General features: G+C 50.5%; 1 protein-coding gene across 1 annotated transcript in view; it reads right to left on the bottom strand.

The window, feature by feature from the left end:
- SLCO2A1 (solute carrier organic anion transporter family member 2A1) overlaps positions 1–21760 on the bottom strand; it is a 30327-nt gene extending 8567 nt beyond the window's left edge. The window contains exons 1-4 of the mRNA XM_074153515.1: positions 21671–21760; positions 8588–8725; positions 6278–6440; positions 1757–1972 (exon numbers count right to left, since the gene is read on the bottom strand). Of these exons, the coding sequence (XP_074009616.1) occupies positions 1757–1972; positions 6278–6440; positions 8588–8725; positions 21671–21760 (607 nt within the window). The remainder of the gene's footprint in view (positions 1–1756; positions 1973–6277; positions 6441–8587; positions 8726–21670) is intronic.
- Between the last annotated feature and the right edge of the window lie 575 nt (positions 21761–22335).

Genomic DNA, 22335 nt, shown 5'->3' with positions numbered 1-22335 from the left:
TTGGTGCAAACTTCAGGGGAGGTGAAAGATGCTGAGAGCAAAAAGGCAGCAGATCACCCTCGGTTCAGCTGAACTATCCCATTCAAAAAACAGATAACTTGGACCTAACCCGTATGGTCAAAATATTTCCTTTTGACTCCTTTGGAATGAAAGGATTCAGGTTTCCTCCCTGAAAGAAATTTTTTACACAACCTTCTTAAGTTGTTCAAAAGGAGACAGTTTGCTTGAACTGCATTGGCCATTTCTGTGCATTTTCCTGCTCTGGAACCTTTGAGCATACTGGGTATGAAAGATCATATCTCACACCTATGTCTCAGCTGGGCACCTATTTTATTTTTATTTTTATTTTTTTTTCCCAATTAGGCAAGGCAGTACTTTTGTTTCTACACCACAAACCTAAGTATTGAAGGGTGGGGTCTTTCGAGAAGGAGTATTTAACCTTATACATAGAGAGTAGTGTCCCCTTTCATAGCAGGATGTTGACACCTAAAATGAAACAAGACTCAAAGGGCGATGGTATTTATGTTGTATTGAGGCAATCCAGACTCACAGCAGCCATACCCACTGACATTCCCACAGCCCTAAAGTGACCACCTATATTATAAAGAACAAGCCAGTCCCATTGTCCTTCACCTTCAGGACCTGCAGGTTTGGGAATCCTTTGGGAATCAGAGGTCCTGGGAACAGCGACCCCTTGCCACCGGGGGAAGTCAAGGATGCTCTGTGCCTCCTTTTGCCAGCCCAGACTACTATATTTGAGCTGAGAGGAGCGAGTGCTACCTGCACAGGAGACTTTCTGCAGAGCTCTTAGGTGGTGCAGCAGCTCTTCCCAGCAGGATCCCGGAGCAAAGCGCAGCTGGGTGGGTCTGGAGACCCTGCCAAGCACTCCAGTGCTTGTCCAAAGCCTGTCCTTGGGAGTCTAATCCCCAAGGCTTTCCTTCTCCTTTAGTGCTTACCTTATTTTGGAACATCCGCTTTCAACTCCTAAATCACTCTGATGCCTTTGGCTGCTTTAAAGACATTGTTCGGCATCAGGAGGAATCGGGTTTTTAAACAATTTACGGAATGAGCTCAAAGCTCACGTAGGCAGGTCAACACCAGATGGGTTTTGCCATTCACAGGGAAAAACCATGCAGTTTAACATGGAAGCCAGCACCTATCTCTTTGCAATCCAGAAGTCCTCCTGAACCTGGCAGCCCCCACTGGGCAGGGACCGATTCCATGGCAAAAAAAAAAATGTTGATTTTGAACCCTCGATGCGAAACCTGTGTTAATTGGCAGGAGGCTGTCAGATCTCTGGTTAAACCATGATCAACCAATACCCAACAAGAGCAGGAGATGCTCTGAGAGGGTTTCCTTACTACTCTTTCCCTTCATGGATGGCACAAGTTCTCACAGACACCAGGAAGAAGTCCCAGCTCATCCATCTCATCTCATCTCATCTCATCTCATCTCATCTCATCTCATCTCATCTCATCTCATCTCATCATCTCATCTCATCTCAATCTCATCTCCTTGCCCCAATTCTTTGGCTTCCTAACACCCACACCACAAATATAACCCTACAGAGAGCTGCTGACTATCAAGGGGAGAGACAGCCCAGCCTTTTAATGGAGAGGATCTCATCTGAGTCCCACTGGCTGCTCAATCCATGCCCACAGGTTCCTCTTCAGAAGAGCACTTCTACATCCACCTCTGCATCTCACCTCTAAGGTCTGGAGGAAATAAAATGATATACAGCAACGGTCCCACTTACCAACGTACAGCGGGGAATTGTTTGCTTCTGCAAAGTCGTCTACGTAGGATATCCCAAAGGGCTGGATGGGAACCGTCCCGATTCCAGCCAGCAGCTGGGCAATGACCATCATTGCCCATATGCTGCTGGCTTCCTTCTGGGGATCCTGGGTGGTGTTCGGGCACACAAACTTATTCTCTGCATAGCAGAGTTCAGCCTGGACTTGGCTTTTGTTACCTGAAAGGAAGAAGAATGAGCATTACAATGCTGGGCACATCCCCTGCTTCCCCCCACACTAAATACCGGGAATCTCCCAGATTTGCTGAGTAGGCACACACTGTTGGATTTTTGGATGGATCGTTCGTTTTGTCTGAGGGATCTGGGGGTGTTCAGCCTGGAGAAAAGGTGGCTGAGGGGAGACCTTCTCGCTCTCTACAACTCCCTGAAAGGAGGGTGTAGCCGGGGGGGGTCGGTCTCTGCTCCCAAGGAACAGGTGATGGGACAAGAGGAAATGGCCTCAAGTTGCTCCAGGTTCAGATTGGATATTAGGAAAAATTTTTACACAGAAAGGGTTATCAAGCCTTGGAATGGGCTGCCCAGGGAAGTGGTTGAGGCACCATCCCTGGAGGTATTTAAAAGCCGGGTTGACATAGTGCTTAGAGACATGGTTTAGTGATGGGTTTTATCAGAGTTAGGTTGATGGTTGGACTAGATGATCTTAAAGGTCCCTTCCAACCCAGACAATTCTATGATTCTATGATTTAGCAAGTCTCATCACCTTTCCCTTCTTTTGGGGCATTATACTGAGGTCAGCATAGCAAACAACCAGGCTGTGATTTTTATCAAACTTTTAAAGACAGGCTGATCAGACAAGATGGAAATAATAAATTAATTTCTGCTGCAAAGGGTCAGCCCTGCAGCCCAGCTCCAGTGAGCTGCATTCGAACTGTCGGCAGAGGATAAAAACCTCGCCATCAAAGCTGCAACAACGCTGCACCCAGCCAACTGACATAAGCCTTCGGAGAGATGGTGTCAAAACCTGTGGAAAAACCTAAATACTCATTGATGGAAAAATCATGAAAAATTAAGGCATTATGGAGCAAAATAAGGCCTGGTCTTTTGATGCTGGCTCTTCCCAGCATCTGGCTTTTCTTTTTTTTCTTTTTTTTCTTTTTTTTTTTTTTTATTTATTTGTAACTAGTTCAACAGTCCTATCACGTCTTTCTTGTTAATGTAGTAACTGTGGATTTTCTACGCTTCTGAGTAAATAGACACAAAACAAAACCAAATATTTGTCAGGTGATTAGGGGTTTCCATTGGCGTAGTGCGGCAGCACATTCCTAATACTAGGTCACCACAAAAATCCTTATGTAAGTCCATTCAAAACTGCGTTGTCTAAAGGGTCCATGTTGCCAGACAGAAGGAGCCTCCTTTTCTAATAAAGATTTTACCGCAGAAAAAGCGAGAGCTGCAGAAGCCTCTTATGCCAGGGTGCTGTGGAGCGAGGCTGCTCTGGGTTTAATGAGGGTAAACCTAACGAGTGGCTGTGCTTTTGTTATCAGTGGTCTTTGCTCCCTTGTGGTACCTGGGCAGGAGTAGGGATCAATGCTCTCTGGGGCGACCTGGCTGCCCTGAGCAGGACACCCTGCCCCTGAATCTCCATTGCCCTCAGCACTCAGGAGCAGACCACCTCCTTCCAAAGCAAGGGCCTTACTTCTTCATACCACCCGGACATGGGGACGTCTTCACCCTGCTCAAGACTGCCATGCAAACTCCAACCAGGACTGAAGTATCTTCATGGGTTGTAAATACGGGGCCAAGACACAGTCAGGGAGCAGGATGATACCTGCTCCTTTGACTTGTTTCCTTCACAGTAAGAGCAGCCCCTGTCCCAAATCCTGACCAGTTCATACCCTGACACATGAATTTAAGCTGTCAGAAAACTTGGTCTCTGATGCCTGATCCACTCTCCAAACCAGCCAACTTGAAAAACATTGAGAAGTTTGAGGCTGCAGGGAGGCAGCTGCAAGCCAGCAGAGAACTGGTCTTCATATTTCTGCCTGAGTGCTGGCACAACCTCAGTTCCACCCCGGGCCATCATTTTTAATAACGCTTCATGGGATCTGGGCTCGCACATCAGCCATGGTGGTGCCAGATTTCCCAGAGCTGATGCAGGAGCGCAAAGCCAGAGGATCTCTAATCCTTTGGTGGAAGCAGAGATTGTCAGGCACCTGGGGGCAGCTCTGTCCTCGCTGTGCTGGGGTTTGCATCCTGTTGAGCTGCAGCAAAGTCAGGACCGAATTAAAGGCAGCATCTTGCCTAAAGCCACGCAGCAGCTCCCCGGCACAGTCAAGGCTCCCAGAGCCCAGAGGACTGGGCTAGGATGTGATGCATGGGGCTCAAAGCCATTCCAGGAGAAAGCACCTTCTCTCCAGAGGTGGAAGGCTTTCCCAGCTGGCACTGCTGTGACCACTGCCATCCCCCTCGGTGGCACACCATGGGGGGAGAAACTTGGCACAGAGCTGAAGTGACTTCGGGTTTTTGGAGGCGTCAGTCCCCAAGGAGGCCCAGGCTCACTGGCATCCCGAGGATGCAGGGACTGAAGTCACTTTGGGAAGACCAAAGCCAGCAGGCTCTTCTGTGTATTGCATTCTGCAGGGAAACTGGAGCCGCCATCGTACACACCAGCTTGTTCCCAAAGCCTGCCCAGTTAAACCAGTAGCCCTCCTTAATTGTAAGGCTGGAGCAGAACAAGCCCTGGGGACAAAAGACCTTAACGTGCTCTGCAGCAGAGAGACAACTTCACATCCCTGTGACTCCAGGAAAGACAATGCTACTTCGCTTCCCAAAACGCTTTGGGCTATAGGTGAACCACCAGTGGCATTTGTGTTCAGCCTGGGCTCCCAGCATTTGCTTTTCTCCCCAGCACTGCCACAGCTCTCTGCTGCCTGCGGTGAGACCACCAAGAGCAACGTCTCTTGTCACACACAAAAACCAGGAGGAAGGTCAAAGCCTAGATGGTGCAACAAGGCATACACACACAGCGAGAATGCACTTTCAAGTCTTCTTTATAGACTCATAGAATCTTGGAATGGTTTGGGTTGGAAGGGACCTTAAAGATCATCCAGTTCCAACCCCCCTGCCCTGGGCAGGGACACCTCCCACCAGACCAGGTTGCTCCAAGCCCCCTCCAACCTGGCCTCGAACCCCTCCAGGGATGGGGCAGCCACAGCTTCTCTGGGCAACCTGGGCCAGGGTCTTACCACCCTCACAGCAAAGAATTTCTTCCTGAGATCTCATCTCAATCTCCCCTCTTCCAGTTTGAAGCCATTACCCCTCATCCTATCACTACAAGCCCTTGTAAAAAGGCCCCCTCCATCTTTCTTGTAGGCCCTTTTCTTTATCAGCCAGATGAACTGCTTTGTCCCCTGAGCTTGTGGCACTGACCTACAGCGCCATAGCTGCAAACTTCTTCAGCAGATAAAGGCCATCCATCCAAACAAGACTGATACGGCAAGAATTGTTCTGATATGAACCCAGCTCAGCATTCAGAGAATCACAAAGGCTCAGTAGCAAGGTCCTGCAGGGCTTTTGAGCTCAGGAAATGCACCAATGACCCAGATTAGCCAGAAGTGAAGTGATTTGTCCACCATCACTTGGGGCATCAGTGGCAGAACCGGCATCTCCTGCATCCCAGGGCTTCTGCCCCAGGTCTGCTACCCCATCAGCAGCTCTCTCTGCTCACAGCTGGTTTCAACACTCTCTCCCTGGAAGACTTTTTGGCTAGCTAAATGACATGTCATCGTTGATAACAATGCTGTCATCACTAGGCAGAGATGCAGCTGGGTGCTCAGGGGCAGGTTGGAGGGACACACACTACCCATGCAGAAAACAGGGACATGGTGTGCTTAGAGATCTGAAGAGCAATGGATGGGCACAGACAGGAGAGAAGCATATTTAAAAGAACATATTAAGATAGTTAAACAATTAGTTTTCAAGTCTTTTTTATCGCATCCATGTGGAAGGTTATGCTCTCTCACTGCCTGTGGAGCCTCCTTACAAAGATCCCTGGGGTGGCATGTCTGTGTGGGATGATGGTGTTCTCAGGGTCTCAGCCCTACAGCAACCTCCTTGGGCACCGATGAGGTATCTTGGCAGCCTGGAGATGACATCCTAGCTGCTGAACTTGAAACACAGACTGCTCCCTCCGGAGACCTTCAGGAGCATCTATGGGGAATTTAGGTACTTCATCGTGACCACAGCGCTGGCACCTGAAACCACAGCTGGAACAACACGTCTGGAAGAGGCAGAAGGGATCCCACATGGAATTATTGCACTCAGAAGGGGTTGCACAGCTATAGGGAACTCAGGCTTAAAATAGAATTTCTCTGCCTTAAGTCCTTCCCTCCAAACGTTGTGTTTAAATTGTGTGTGCTGGACACAACCCCTCTTTTTGGGTAGAGACCGGTAAACCCAGCCCAGAGCAACCAGAGGCGGATTTGTGCTGGGACAGCTCATGGCAAAGAGGGTGGAGGCACTTACCATTGCTAAGCGTGGTGTATTGGTAGGGGTCTGATAGGAAGTGGGGCAGGGTAACCAGGAACGCTCCCAGCGCCAGCAGCAGCCCCCCCACGCCGATCACCCGCGGGCGGTGAACTCGGCTGCCGAAGTAGCTGACGAAGATGATGAGGGCCACATTGCCGATCTGGAAAGGGCACAGCGAAACAGGGAGAACATTAGAAGACATCTCAGAGGAAGTCAAAACCCCATAACGGGTCTCCTATGACTGTGTTGGGGTGGGTGGAGAGGTCTCTTTCCAGGTGGTGTTTGACCCCCACAAGATCAGCTCCTGGGACAGCCCTTCACCCTGCGTATTCACAGCAAGTCAGTGCTCCTTTCTCATCAAAAGCCAGCGGGCCAACTCCTTGGTTTCTGTCCCCTGTATGCATCCCTTGCTCTCACGGACAACTTCACAACCTCCCTGTCAACCAGCTGGGGCTTTTTTCAGCACACACACCCACCCCCCACCCCATGGGATGTAACATAAACTAATAATTCCTCCTAACAGCATAAAAGAATTGCCTCCATTCCCATGACTCCAAACAGACACAAGCCCAGCTGCAAAGTCCAGCTTATTGCAAATGTTTGTGACTCTGGACATTTGCAACTGCAGATATGATCAGCTGACAAAATATGAAAACATGAAGCTTACTCAGGCAAGTAGATGAACACCATAAAATTACCACTACATGGGCTTTGTCAGCTTGGGAGAAGCTAAACATTATTTTAAGCTTGGCATGTATGGCTAAGAATACTTTTTATTTATGTCTGCATGGGCTCCCTTGTTTGTCTCTTTGTGGTTTATTGTTCTTGGAATTGCTGCAGCCATCAATGCAAAAAGATTGTGGTCCTCAACAGTCAGAGGAGCTCACACAGAGCTGAAGTAAAGCACAGAAATCTCTCTCATAAAGCAGAGAAATAAAGATTTATCTGTTGTCTGCAAGCTGTTATTCTTTAACAGCGCAGCACGTCCGATTCCAATCCTTTTCCCTTTATACTCCTGCAGTAACAGACTGCCCTATGTGATGTTTGCTTTGGTATTACTTTTCCAGGCATTAATTCTCATAACTAAGTTCTCTAGTGGATAAGGAGCACATGGGTTATAGCTTTGAGATAACTCTGCAGGGCTTAATTATGCCAGTTCATCATTACCAATGTTACAACTGTCCACGCTGGGTCTCTTTCTTTGCATGTCTTGGACCTCATCACAATCAGAGGAAAGTCTCAACAGGCTTTGAACCAGATGTTCAAGGCCAGGCTGGATGGGGCTTTAAGCAACCTGGTCTAGTGGGAGGTGTCCCTGCCCATGGCAGGGTGTTGGAACTAGTTGATCTTTAATGTCCCTTCCAACCTAAACCATTCTGTGATTCCATGTAGGTGCTCATTGAGGTAAGACCTGGGCATCTATTTCTCCAAGGACCCAGGAGAATTCCTAGTGCCCAGTCTCCTGGTGGAGGATGCCATGGGAGAAGACCAGGTCTATGCAAGGTGGGCTGCCACCAAGCACTTCTTTGTGCCATAAAAAGAAAGTCTCTGCCAGGAGGCTGAAAAGCCTAGTTGGCCTTGAAGAGCTACCAGAAAGGATACAATTCATGATGATGTGAACTAGAAAACTTATTGCAGAGGAGTAAGTGATTAGAAAATGATTAGATTTCCTAATTAGAACTAGGAAATCCTCAGCCAGCTCAGCAATATGCCAGTGAAAGTCAGTCCTTTGCCACAGGGCCATCAGGAGATGGGAGCACTGAAGAAAAGGGCTAGATCTTGGAGAGACTGCTGGCCAGGGTCTCCTTTTAGAGAAAGCTTGGAATGACTCAGGCCAGGGTCAACGAGCCAATGAGAAACCTATGAAAACAGATACTTTTACTGGAAATTGCTCACAGACTTGTGGTTGTGTGGATACTACTCGTAGTGTTGTTCTTCACAAAAGCTGTAAGAATTGCGATCAATGGAGAAGAATTACTTTGCATGTTTTCCACCTCCCAGTCATGTCTCTGCTGGAGGTGTATGGCATCACAGTGTGGAGTCGTCTCCTCTGAAGCAACCTGCTTTCTGCTGCTGTCCTCCAAGGCCACGTCCTTACCACATAACCCTATGTTCAACCTCCAGGCATGTGCTACAGCAGAAGTGTGAAGACGTGTCCAAACGCACAGCAACAGCTACTTCATCCAGCACATGCAGGCATGGCCAAGGAAGCACTAGGTGTGAAAAACCCTGACACCCTATTCTGGGAAGGTCCCCCGTGTTCTGGCCACCCCTTGGGGTCTCCACACAAGTGTTTCACCCAGTTACCTCATGCAAGCTGGAGATGAAACCCGAAGAGAGACTGGAGAGCCCAAAGCGCTTCTCAATGGTGGTGAGGCTGCTCTTGAAGTTGGCGCTGTAGAGGAGCTGGGAGAGCTGGAGAAGCCCGTGGCACAGCACAAACACCTGCAGGCAAAAAAAAGTGTCATTCCAGTTAGTACCCAGTTAGTGGCCTGTCATGTGTAACCGCTGGAGACCATGCCCTGTGAGAGGGATTTGAGAGTCACACGCACATGGACTCAAGCGGGCCAACATGACTGCACATCTGACATGCAACAGGTCTACTGAAGGGCTCAGTCCTGGATCCCTGATTAACTTAGCTTTGCAAAATGAGTGATGCTGTGGTCAGAAGAGAGGACAAGGAGCTCTGGTTTTATCTTTCCTCTGCTTTACTGTTATTAATATTCATTGGTATTTGCACTGCAGTGACCCTTGTGCAACCCTCAAGAGCAACCCTCCAAATTGATGAGGACCTGTTGCACCAGGAGCTGTACGATGGTAAATGAGAGAGGTCTGACTTTACACGCACTCGATGGGTGCTCCTGAGACCATGTTAGAGCCAACCCTGCTGCTGAAAGGGAGCCGTGCTGCTTTAGACTACCTGAGATCCAGTATTTCCAGTTGGCCCCTTGGATTCACTCAGCGGTAAAGCCAATTAGCAGAACCTGCTCCAAGGGGTATTGCAAGAAAAAAGGTGAAAAAGGGCTTTAAAAGCCCCAGAGGGAAAGGATGAAATATGCACAATGCAGTCTCACTACTGGAAGACCTCTGTAGTATTCTAAAAACAGCGTCTTTCCCTTGAGCCAGGCTGTGAGCCGAGCCAGAAACCAAGGCGAACGGAGGCAGAGCTTGCCTGGAGCAGAGGAGGGAATACAGGGAGTTTACGGGGCAGGGCAGAAGCATGGTCGAAAGAGCCCGGGTGGCCTGGGAGAGGAAAGCGCTCTCAGCCGGGGATGCAAGAGGCAGCTCACAAGTGTCTTTTGATCTATATTTAGTCAGAACAGTTCTCCTTTATTTTTCTTGGAATGGAATACATGCACACGGTGCCAAAAGTATTTTAAAATAATTTTAAAAAAAAAAAAAAAAGGGAAGGGAAAAGGTCTTTTTATTTAAATTCACAGGAAATCAAATATTTGCTGGATACCGGAAGCGTGTCCCACAAAGATAACGGCGGGAAGTCCGAGATGATGAATGGGGAATCAAAGGTATTGCAGAGCTGACAAATTCCTTATGTCCCTGGCTAGCAAAGCAGCAATACTCGTTATTAGTATTTATTTGAAATGGTGGTAGCATCCAGAAGCCCTGACCCATTGTGTGAAAAAAAAAAAAAAAGCTCATCAGAAAAAAGAACTAAATTGTCCACCCGACACAGAGGATGCAAATGCCATAGGTGGGTGGAGTGGCTTCTTTTTGGGGAGCAGAGGAGGATGTGGAATCAGCTCCAGCAATTGCAAGAGAATTTGGGTAGGAGAAGATGGGAAGCTCCTTGGGAAGCTTCTCCTGTGAGGGAGGATAGTACCAGCCAGAAGAGACAGCTGGGTGTCTAAAAGCATAGGAGATGGGAGAGATGCTGAAGAGAGAGTGGGAGAGAAGAGGTTGAAGATGAAGGAGAAAACGGAGTCCTGGCAGGCTGGGAACAACCTGGAGACAACAGAAAAGTAGAAGGAGAAAGGCAAACACCAAAAAAGAAGGAAGAAGGGTCACAGGGACAAGCTTCCAGCACGAACTCCCCAGCCACACCTTGGAGGGGTGTCAGCAGACAGGCTAGCATCAGGCAGGCATCTGCCACTTTGGTAGCCAAGCAGGAGAGGACTAAGTCCCAGGCTGGGACTTTGCCCTGAACAAAAGCTGCAGAGCAGCGACATGGGGTGTAACGTGGGAAAAGGAAACCCTCCCAGACAGGGACAAAGTGGAAGTGAAACATCTGAAAGCAAAGTCTTGAAGCAGAATGACCTCTGCACCCTCCAGCTATCAACTCCTACGTTCAAAAACCCATCCCAGCACATGGTCCTGCGGGTGAAAGCTGGATCCACCACCTTCCCCAATCCTGACCTGGGATTCACCATGTAATTAGTCCAGCCGTGGGAGCAGAGAGGTGGCTCCCGCGAGGATGAGAAATGGAGAGGGGATCTGGTTGCCAGAGAACATTAATTTTTGCTCCTGCAGCTCTGGCCAGACCCTACTGAAGTCATTCACATAAGGAAACGCTGGCTAAACAGTGGAGGGCCGGGACCGCCTGAGATGCGGAGCAGCTGGAGGGAGAGCTCTCCCGGTGCGAGGCGTTAGTCGGAGAAGCAAAGCTGTTTACCAACAGGGAGGGAAGAGGGTGGATCACTGAGGCTGAATTTAGCACAAAAATGTCAGCCTAATCCCAGGGCAGACGGGGAGATGAGAAGTGTTGGGGAGAGAGAGGATGCTGGCGGGGAGGGAAGACGAGGAGGAAAGGCAGCCCGAGTCCCCAAAATGCTGGGCTTGGCTGGGGGTGAGGAGAAGGTAGAGGCACGGAAGGACCATGGGGAACCAGTACTGGCTGTGCTTCACGAGAGGATGGAGAGCAGGAGATGACAGGGACACGTGGCGGTCAGAGAGGGCAGGCAGGAAAAGGCAGAGCTGGCTTGAGACAGGTTGATGCATTGGTGATCACCTGGGGACAGACAAAAAAGGGCTGTGGATCCCGAGGTGCCCAGGAACAAGCTGGGACTGCCTGCCGTGAGGGAAGGCAAGGCAGAAGAAATGCAGCTGGAGAGCACCGACAGGGGGAGAGAAAGCCTTTGGGGTGTGATTGCTCCCCCCACTGCCCATGAGACCTTCTAACCTGTCTCCTGTGAGCAGGGATGGCAGGAGAGGCAGAAGAGCAGGAGGGATGCTCCAGGGGACCTGATCCCACCCCGCGCTGCTGCTGGCACTGAGAGCACACAGCAGCCTCAGCCCTTGGATGTGGAGAGCCCAGAGGCTGGGAGGGGAAGGACAGAGATTATTTTTTTTTGTTTTGCTTGGGAAGAAGCTGCCACCCAAAACAGTCAGAGGAAAGCAAAACAGCCTTCGCTCCAGGACTTGTGCAGCTGGAGCTCGGCTTTTCCAGACACACTTTGACTGTCTGAAGGTGAGAGATGCACCTGAATTAAGACTTCCCCTGCAGTCAGTAGACTCAATTCTAATTAAAATAATAATGGCCCAAAAATTGAAGGCTCTGAGTGCAAAGAGCTGGCAGAGGGGCTTACTTGGAGGGCTCCCCAAAAGGACCCCCTGCACCACCTGACCTTGGCACTGGCAGGGATGCTCCGGCTGGGAAGAGCAGACCTCTGAGGCTGGTGGAGATGAAGGGAACCACTCTCCTGTGTCCCCTCGCAGGTCCTCATGGGTCTCTCCCAACCCTGTTCCTCTCCCCATGCGTCCCCATCCCCACATGTTCATGCTGACCACCCACAACCTGCTGGTCCATGGAAACCAGCACTGAGCTGGTCCCTTCCAGCTGAAGAGGGCACCAGATGAGCAACACTGGCCCCACGCACCTGCCGAGCAACCCCAGGAGGGGATGGAGGTGCTATCATCCATCTTCCATAACACTTAACCAAGAAGGGGCTTTTAAAGAAGATTCAAGCTCATCTGAAGGGAGGTTTTGCTGATGCAGAGCCAACACGACGGCGCTGAAGGCATGGTGGGAGGTTAAGGAGTCGGGGACGCTCCCACAACTGGGAAGTGCTGACCCTCCAGAGCAGATGCTCCCATCAGAGCCGGGTGTATTTTTGGAGCTGCAGGCAAGCAGCAGTCGCAGGCAGCCAGGGAGCAGCGCAGAGAGGCTAAAGGCATGCACCCACACACACCCGCACACACACAAACTCCCCTCTTAGTCATCCCCACGTTTCCTTCAGAGTGCCTGAGCGATCCTGACTCCACGCTGTTTATGCAAGACACTCAACTCCTTTCCAAGAAGCATTTTGTTTAAAAGGGGAGCAAACGGCTGGGGGAAGGTCCCTCACAGGCACGCTGGTCTGTCCGTCCCCCCAAGTTCACTAGCACCTCCCAGGGCAATGCTTTTTCCTAGGGAAGAGAAGCCCAACCTGCTGCTGGGAAGAGAGGGGACTGGTCCCTCCATGGTCTGGACAACACTTCTCAGGTGCAAAGCAGAGAGCTGGCAGCTATTCACAGAATCACAGAACGATATGGGGTTGGAAGGGGCCTCTGGAGACCATCTAGTAAAACCCCCTGCCTGAGCAGGTCCACCCAGAGCAGGTCCCACAGGAACGTGTCCAGGCGGGTTTGAATGTCTCCAGAGATGGAGACTCCACCACCTCTCTGGGCAGCCTATTCCAGGGCTCTGCCACCCTCAAAGTAAAGAAGTTCTTCCTCATGTTTAGATGGAGCTTCTTATATTCAAGTTTGTGCCCATTTCCTCTTGTCCTATCCCTGGGAACCACTGAAAAAAGACTGGCGATAGGATTTGGGCAATCCTAAGCCAAACCTCCTTTAGAGGAGATGTATTCAACAAATACTTGACCTGGTGGGCTGGTGGGGCTGAGGGATGGGGCAGGCTGGTCTCCAGGCAGCCCCCAGGCATGAGGATGCAGCAGCAAGGCTGAAATCCTATACTGGCACCAAAACGTCCCCATGGGATGCCAGGTATGGCCACAGCTGGTGCACTCCTGGAAGATGTCCAAGACGGCATTTGAGCCCCTGCAGCCACCTCAGAAGACCCATTTGCACCTTTTCCCATTTCCCTGAAGCTCGCAGGGAATAAAATAAGGCTCTGGGAGGAGAGAGAGGATCTCCCAGCCTCCTGCTGAACCCATAAAGCAGCCAAGGATGAGATAAATCTGTCCTTGAGGTGGGTGCTCTTGGGGTGAGAAGGAGGTTGCTGCTCCCGGGGCTGGGAGCAGGCAGCACTGCAAGAAGCACTGGTAGGTGCTTGCACTGCCCCTGTCACGTACTGGTCCACTAAGCTGTATTCCCTTATCTCACAGCTCTCTCTTTCCATATTGCTTATGTAAGATAATGCACTGTCAACACTGTCACTGACCTTAACAAACAGCTGCCTGAAGGTACACAGAGACTGGACTTTAGAAAAGCCTACTATGAAAGGTGGACTGTTTTGCAAGAAGTATTTTTGGGAGGCAGGGTAGGGGAGCATCCCCAGGCAGCCAATAAAATGCTTGGCAAGTTGGGTTAAATAAGAAAAAAAACAAACATGAAGTACTTGATAACCCCAGCCTGCAGTGTTGGACATGGGTAGGTAACAAAATTCAGATTTCTTATTATTTCAAAGGAGTGAACTGCCTCTATGGACCCTCCAGGATCCAGGGGGCTCTTCCAGGTGGGAGCCTGTCTCCGCTCTGCAGCGACTGGGGGTTTGGGAAGATGCTGCTCCATGTGGCACAGCCACTGCCGCTTTCTCTCTGCCACCTGGAGAAGTGCGTTCAGGGTTAATTCTCTGCTCTGCTTCCACAGCTTCATGCTGTGATAGTGGCACTCATGTCCAAAGTCATCCCTCGCCTCTTTTTTCAGTGTCTTCAGCTTGGCAGCCCTGCTTGGAGGTTGAGAAGGTGGGAATCGTGATGGTGCAGCTCACCCAGTGAGGAGAGAGCCTGCTCTGGCTCTCACGTCCACGCTCACCTCCATGCCCAACAGCCTTCCTGCGGCAGTGCCGCTAGCAGCGTGCATGGAAAGAGCCATTAAATGGATGCAAGATCTGCCTGGGGAGTGGAGATGCCCACAGAACCTCCCAAACTGCTCCCAGCTGACTGATGACACCAAGGGAGGATGTGGCCAAGAGCAGGAAGGCGCAAAATGAATCTGGCTGGAGTAAATGTTTGGAAAGGACTAGGAGTGAGGATGCTCTGTCAGCTCTTCTCTCCACATAGTACTATGAGAGCTGCATTTTGGGCTCTGGAGGGCCAAAGCAAAATCGTTTGAGCTTAGTGGAAAGTCATGGCCCAAAGCAGGAGACCCCAACCTGCTCACTTCTGAAAGCTTCTCCACTTTACTCTCCTGAGCTTCCAAGAGGATTAAAAAAAAGTGAGGGGGGAACTTTAGGAAGTAATAAGAATATCCTCAAAATTATAATAGTCAGGTTGTTTATTTTAGAGCTTGTATACGATCAACACTCACTACACTAAGAGATCCTCCTCCACTAGGATGGCTGAGATCACTCAGTCCCAAAGAAATGCCTCAGTTGGAAATGAAAAGTATACGGACATGCGTGGGGAAACATGTCTCTCCTTGGCATCTCTTTCCTACGTGCAGCTGCCTAGATTTATAGATCAAAAAGTACCATGAAAAAGAAAAAAAAAAAAAAAAGCGCAACATTTTCCACAGAAGGAACCAAATACCCTGCCATAGCACAGGTCCATTAGCACAAAACCTCTGAGCCTGGAGCGTGGTCCAATGGCAGAAGTTGGCTCCTAAATTTTATTTCTATTACAAAAAAACTCCCCTAATAATAAAAAAAAAAAAATAAAAAAAAAATTATTAAGGATTGTCTGAAGCACACCGCTGCCCAGGTTGTTAGTTGCAACGATGACTGCCTACTGGAAGTGATCCACGCTTTACAACCCCCAATTGTCAAGTGCAAAGACAATGTTTGCTCTTTTTGCAACGAAGGTACACATGGGGTTTCCCGGCACGGTGTCCCGATGCCCTTGCAAGGTCTGTGCAAGCCCTGCTTTGCTCAGCTGCTGCCGAGGGAGTGCCCCAGGGGACATAAAAACATGTCCCTGCCTTAACATGCAGGTGCGTGTTGCAGATGTCAGAGGGAAAGGAGGTTTTTGGCTGCGGAGGATCGCTGAGACCAGACCCCCGGTGTCCGAGGTGTGAGGGTTTGCTGCTTCCCAAGCTGATGCTGAGAAAACACCTTGGCTTGCAAAATACACTGCACATCGTTAGGCAGCCCTCTTTCTTCCCGCAACCAGACCGAGCACACAGGTAGGTTGTGTGCTTGGGTCTTTGCTCCTCCTTTTTTCCTGAAGGTCTCTTTTCTTCACAGTGCCTGATTTCCCTGAAGGTAGCTTCAGCTTGGCTTCATTTTCCCTGACCCACAAGCGAAAGTAAACACTCCTCTCGCCCGCCCACAGCCCTGGCCATGCCTCCGGCTCCCTATCAACGACACTCCTCTCCCATTCTGCTCATGATAATCTTATCTATGCTGACCACTCCTTGGTTGTGTTTGGGTACTGAACCACCTCGCCCCTCATAAAGTTATCTTGTTCGTGTCTCCTAGACCTTGATCCCACTAAACTTTCCAACCTAATTTACCCTCTGGCTTTTCCCCATCTTTTTCCTTATCCTGCTGCTGGTGTTGCTGGTGAAGGCCAGGTGGATCTTCTGATCCCAGCAAAACCAGACATAAACACAGTGTGAGATCCATCCTAACCCAACCTTTGCTTTCTGATGCCAGTACCATCACCACGAATGCTGGAAGACCCCAGTCACAGCAGGTCCTTCTACCCATGCCACCCCACTTCTCCTTGAGGACCCTGCTTGCTTCTTCGCTACAAACACTCATCCAACTCACCATCTCTCCTTGCACAGTGTCCAGCATTGGAATATTCTTTGATTTTCTTGCTTAAATCAATGGCCCTTATTAACAATGACCTTCTCCTCTTGGTGCTTCCCTCTCCAAACCTACAGCCATGCTGTCTTCAGATCAGTGACCTGATGAATCTCCTGTTCTTGCTAACGGCTAAATAAAGCAATTCATTCTTTTCCAACAGGATATGAGAGCACAACTTTTACATCTCCAGGCTTCTGAAATATACTCCTCAGCAAATTCCTTTAGTTCCTTTAAAGGAAGGGACATAAAACTTGCCCTGATGCTGTTGGGATCTCAGACACCAAGGCAAGCCTCCTGTTTCTTCTGCAGAAGGCACCCAGCCTCCCCAGGGAGGAGAAAAGCTCCCCACTCCTGGCCATCACACCCTGCATTCCCGCCCAACATCTTCCCCCTGGGATGCTTTAAAGCCTTATCACACCCTGAGAGCCCATCGTCTCCTCCTGACCTTGCTGTCCCCTCTCCTACACTCTTCTACATCACCCCTCTCACTGTCCCAATATAGCACCCCATTTAGATCTGCCCCTAAGGCTTTTAAATCTCCCCTCCCACTCCCTGTGAGAGTAACTCAATCATTAATTTATAGAACAGTTACTTTAACACCTTAAAAATTATTTCTTAGTTATGTAAGTTAACTGTATGCTTACTGTAGCCATTATTTAGGCGTCATGGTTTGGGCCAGGTTGGCCAATGACAAGATGACAGATGCTCTCCCCCACCTCTCACTCCAAGGAGAGGAAGACAAGAGATAAAGTGACAGTAACTCCCTGTTATCCTCCTGCTTCCTTTTCCATGCCAAGCGGTCTGCAGGGTAAAAGCCTCCCAACCATTTCCCGCTGCTCCCCTGCGCTCTCCAGCTAACCAGCTTCCAGCTGAAACCAGTCCAACTCAGATAACTAACAAGTTATTTATAAAGATCTCCTCCTTGTCCTGTTTCTGGGGATCCAGATCAAGGAATTAGCTATCAATGAAAATAGCACAAGCCCATGAAAGAGACAATAAAGGTGAAGAAGTCAAAACATTTGAGGCACTACAGAGATGACACCTTTGAAATAATCCTTTTTCAGTGGGTGCCTGGAAGGGCAAGGTGGGCGTGGACATGATGACTGGAGACAGTAGTTAGGACTCTGGACCTGGGGACACTGATAGGGTCCATGGCCATGCTTGGGTATCAAAAAGACCAATCACCCACTTCTTCTCCACCTTTCAAACCTGTTTTTTTTCCTTTAGGCATTAAGGTCCTTGGTGTCCCCAGTGCCACCGGGCGCTGGCATCCACCTAACAGTTGGCTTCATCCTGCATTTGCCAAGCAGAGCAACTAAAACCTCCTAGTGCCAGTCAGCACAATCTGGAATCTCTGGTGAACTTCAAAGTAGGGGGCTGTCCTTGCTCATCACCTACCTCCACCACTGCTGTGGGATTACCAGAATGCTCTAGGCTTCTCGTAGGGGACCGTGCTCAGCAGCAACCTCCCAGCCCCAAGGACTGAAGACCTTTTTCATTTGGCTTTCTGTCCTCAGGCTGATTCAAGACAAATGGCCAACTTCTAGAAGGGTTCAAGCAACCTTGCCATATCTAAGAGGGCACTCAAAAACATAAGCATAGTGGCTGGGTTTATTCCAGCTACGAGATCATAGAATCATTGAATAGTTTGAGTAGGAAGGAACTTTTAAAGGCCATCGTGTCCAACCCCCCTGCCATGGGCAGGGACATCTTCAACTGGATAAGATTGCTCAGAGCTCTGTCCAACTTGACCTTGAATGTTTCCAGGGATGGGGCATCTACCACCTGCAGATACGGTGCAGACAGCAAACACACTGTCAGCTGAGCTAGGTGGTGCCCTGAAATATCAGTGCAACGGAGCCTAGGTGCCGTCTGGCGTCATTGTCATTAATACCCATATATACCCCGCAAAAACTTCCACAGCAGCAACAAGGAACTGTCACCAATCAAGTTCCCGCAGGGTTCAAAGATCAGCTGTAAATGTGTCAGAGCACAGGTATGAGCCAGCAGCCAAATCCACGGGGCATCACCTCCCCAAGTGCCTTCCTCTGCACCGGTGCTCCTGCATCCCCAGCATCACCTCCATGGCATCCATCCCCAGAGCTACCATCCCATCATGCTTTTCCGATCCCTGCAGAACCATTGAAACTACTCCTTTCTACCAGGACCTTTCCCTCTCTGATGGTCATCCCCAGCACCATCATGCTTCCCACCTCCAAACATCAGCAGTGACGGGGCCAGTGCCAAAAACCACCCCAAGAGCAATGGGGACTGGTGCAGGGAGATGGTGGCCCCCTTCGCAGAGAACATGGAGGAGAAAGGCGGTTTGCACGGAAAAATAATTTGTTATTTTTGGCCTCAGCCCTGCGAAAGGCACTCTGAAAATGATTTTGGCATGTGAGCCTTAGGGGAATAAATATTAATTTCATGATTAGGACTTGGAGTCTGCTACGACTAGGGGATTTTGTTGTGTTGGAAACACTGTCCTGATTAGAAACTGCCATCCCTTATAAGAGGACACTGTGTCTCATTAATTTAAACCCCTTTATAGCATCTCTCTCGCTGTATGGGATGATGCCAGCAGCTTCCCACACAATTAGATGCTAGATGAAAACTTTATATAATACGTTATTTGCAGCACCAAAGGCTTCTCATACAAACAAGAGCTACAAAGCCATATAAACTGAGATGCTTACGGTACACCTTGCCCTCTGATGACCCATTCACAACAAAACAACTTCCCAAACCTGGCATTTCAGTTGTGACACTTTTTCTACTAATTTTTTGGGGGCTGAGAGGATTAACAGCTGTGCACAGACTACTGCTTTCCCACCTTGAAGTAGTTATTTTTTAAATGTATATATATTTTTAACACAAATGTCACAGCACAGGAAGAGTGAACAGGTCAGGAAAGGGTGGGGGACATCATTGTCTGTCAATTTATATACATCTGCTCTTAAAAGCAAGAATTTTTCTCCAAGGGATGGGTGTCCTGACTCGCCACCATCCCAGATGGTATATATCACCCATCTGATGCCAACTAGCATGTTTTGATAGAACCCAAATGGCTCCTTAACATGCTTCCACAGTGCCAGCATTGGGCTGTGCTTTTCCTCTTGATTTAGCAGAAAAACTGGTGATTTTTTTTTAAAACAAAAGTGCTTCTTTCCACACGCTGGTTTTCCCTTAGTGCAGCTGTATTTGCACTGGCCAGGGCAGGCGGGACGTGGGGATCTCTGGTGGCATCTCCTGCTCGGGGGGGGTCACTCTGCATATGTTCTCACACTTGGTTGCCACACCGGGTGCTGCAGCATCACCTCTCCCTCAGAAATCACCCCCGAGGAGCCCCTAGACAGGCTCAGTGGTGGGTGCCAGGATGGTCTGGGGAGCTCCAGGCTCATTGCCCATTTTGAAATTAAGACTTGAGCCAGCACCAGGCTCTGGGTGATTTGAGCAGCGATGGGTGCGGGCAGCTGACCAGGCACCTCCTGGCACACCCAGATCTCTTGCCGCCGGCAAAGTAAAACCCTCGCATCATCTGCCCTCGGCCAAATGCCCCTCGGAGGTCCTGGACACAGCCCCTCACCAAGCACCCTGGGGCATGCGGGGTGCTGAGCACCCAGCCCCACTCCCGCGGCTGCCTATGGGATGCACAAATGGATTAACATTAGTTGGGGCTTTTTTTTTTTTCTCTTAACCCTAAAGTTTTACATCCTGAAAAAGGCATCAACTTTGGCACTGTTTTTTTCAGTTCCAGGATATTTTTGCATCCTCCCCTGTAAGCATTAGCTCCAAGAAGAGCTCTGGTTTTGAGGGATTTTACGCACCCCAAAGCCATGGTCATTACTGAAGCAGCCTGGAGGGGGTTAGGGTCATGTTTTGCACCCCCTCCAGAGAAGGGGACAGGTCACCAGTCCCCTCCAGAGGGGCATCAGAGCAGCCCAGAAGAAGCCCTAAATTACCCGGGGTAATCTCAAACTCTTCCTCCTGGAGCTCACAGCCAAAAAGGGCCATCAAGTCACCTGCTGGAATAGCCCAGCCCAGGCAGTGGGGACCTTCAGGTATGTAGGACTGGAAGGCATCATCTGAGATGATGTCCCCAGCTCTGGGAACCCCCACCATATCACTGGTTGACCCCAGCAAGCCCAAAGCTTTGCTGCTCGCCCCACTGTGCTGCTCAGAGGAGCAGCCTGTTGGGAACAGTCCCACAGCATCCCCACAGCATCCCCAATAGAGATGCTGAGGCCCTGAGATTCGGTGAAACTTTCCTGCTCGGAAACCAACCCCAAGCAAGCACAGCCCCCCCAATAAGAGGGAGGAGCACCATCCTCCATGCAAGGTGAGGAAAGACGGGTGGCAAAATAAAACCCAAACCCATGGCAGACTGCGATGCCCTACCCACAGCTGCATGTTCCCGAAAACACACTTAGCTGGGAAGTGCTGACAAACCCTTCCTTGCAGCGCTGCTCTCGGCCCAAAAACACACGCTGATATTCAATAACACTGGCGGAAAGTCACACCCCAGCCCCAGGCAGGACTGGCAGATGCGGCACAGGGGGGTCCTGCCAGCTGCCCCCCACCATGGCAGCCCCTCTCCTGCACCGAGAGCCACTCTGCCCGTGGGCAGAGGGGGGCTGGTGGGAGCTGCCGTTCCCCAAAACTGCACTCAGCTGCTCTGGATGCCAACAGGTAGAGGTGCTGCCAAGAGCGGCACAAAAGTCCCCCCCACCCAGGGAAATCCTGGTGAAGGCAGGCGGGTGTCCCAGGGATGGGAACCAGCATGTGCAGCAGCCTTGGTACCCATCCGAAAATGGGCCAAACTGTGCCGTATGGGGAAAAAAAGACAGGGTGAGGAGTGGTGTAAAAGCGCAATGGTTAGCAGGGTTTAAATCACGGGAGGTGGCCAGGGTGGCTGGTGTTTCCTCACGTGGGCAGTGAGCTCAGGAGCCTGAAGCTCAGGCAGGGACCGGCTTAAGATGACAGGTCTCACCTTGCTAATAGGGGCAAGTGAGCAACTGGGCAGCCAACACCAGAAAACCCACTTCAACCCGCCGAGATTTTGCTCCTGTCACTCAAAATGCTGTTCTCCCCAAGGTTTTTAAAGCAAGTCAGTGTTGTTATAGGCAGTGTTTTCCTTTGGCACCAGGATGTGGTTAATCATTCCCTAAGCAGCAGCACACTGTGTACCGGATGCCGTGGGTAAGCTCCACAACCCACGGAGAGCTGCCCACGCTGCTTCCATGGGGAGCAACACCCACATGCTGTGGGGGGTACCACTCTGAAACCCACCGAGGCTCCCAGCCCTTCCTGTGCACCGAGCGGGACAGACCTCAGCGGCGTTATCCGGGACTGCCCAGGGAGCTGACTTTCAAATTCTGCATCTTAGCAAACACCCTTCACTTTACCAGCGGTTTGTACTGGGGATGCGGGGACCCATGGGATGGGTTTGGGTCATTCTTTGTGCAAGCATCCCCCTCCCTCCCTGCCGGGGAAGCAGCGCATCCCTGCCAGGCACAGCTCCTTACCTTGATGTTGCAGAAGATACTCCGGGAGCAGGTGCCGGACCTTTTCGGGACATCAGCTGGGGGTTTGCCAGCTTCAGGGTGGACTCCCATTGTGGGGGCTTCCCGGAGAGCCCCAAAGAGCTGGGCTGCACGTGGGCTCCGGTCCTGCTCTGGCCTGTCCTACTGCTGACAGCGTGCACGGTCTGCGCCGAAAACCCTCCAAGCCCGTGAGTGAGGCAGGCAGCTTGAGCGCAAAGTTTTTATAAGTCTGCTCTCGGGAGTGATGATGAAACCCTTTCTCCTCCCTCTTTTGCTTTGTGTGCCGAGGGAACTTTAAAGTCGCAGGAAGCGAACGCCAGCGCGCAGGGAGCAGGTGGGAGCGAGGGCTCGCCGAGCCCCGGCCAGTTTGGGGACGGGGACCGTGGCGGTGGGACAATGCTTGCCCACCCGCGGGGGACACCTAGCACCCCTCTCCTGTGCTCACATCCGGGGCTGCAGGATGCAGCTGGACAAGGCACTGGCAGCACAGCCTTCCCGCAAGGAAGCAACTGGGGTTTTAATTCAAGTCCCCCTGAAGGGGCGAGAGGAAAGGGAGGCACCTTTCAGACAACTGAGATTTGGCTCCCGGGTGGTGGGAGGGGGGAAACTGGGTGGCCAGACGGAGAAATCCCTCCCTGGGTTAAGAG

Source organism: Numenius arquata, chromosome 9 (assembly GCF_964106895.1).
Source record: "Numenius arquata chromosome 9, bNumArq3.hap1.1, whole genome shotgun sequence".
Classification (NCBI taxonomy): Eukaryota; Metazoa; Chordata; class Aves; order Charadriiformes; family Scolopacidae; genus Numenius; species Numenius arquata.
The sequence above is the reverse complement of the archived record's forward strand: the minus strand, read 5'-3'. Positions and strand labels throughout refer to the sequence as shown.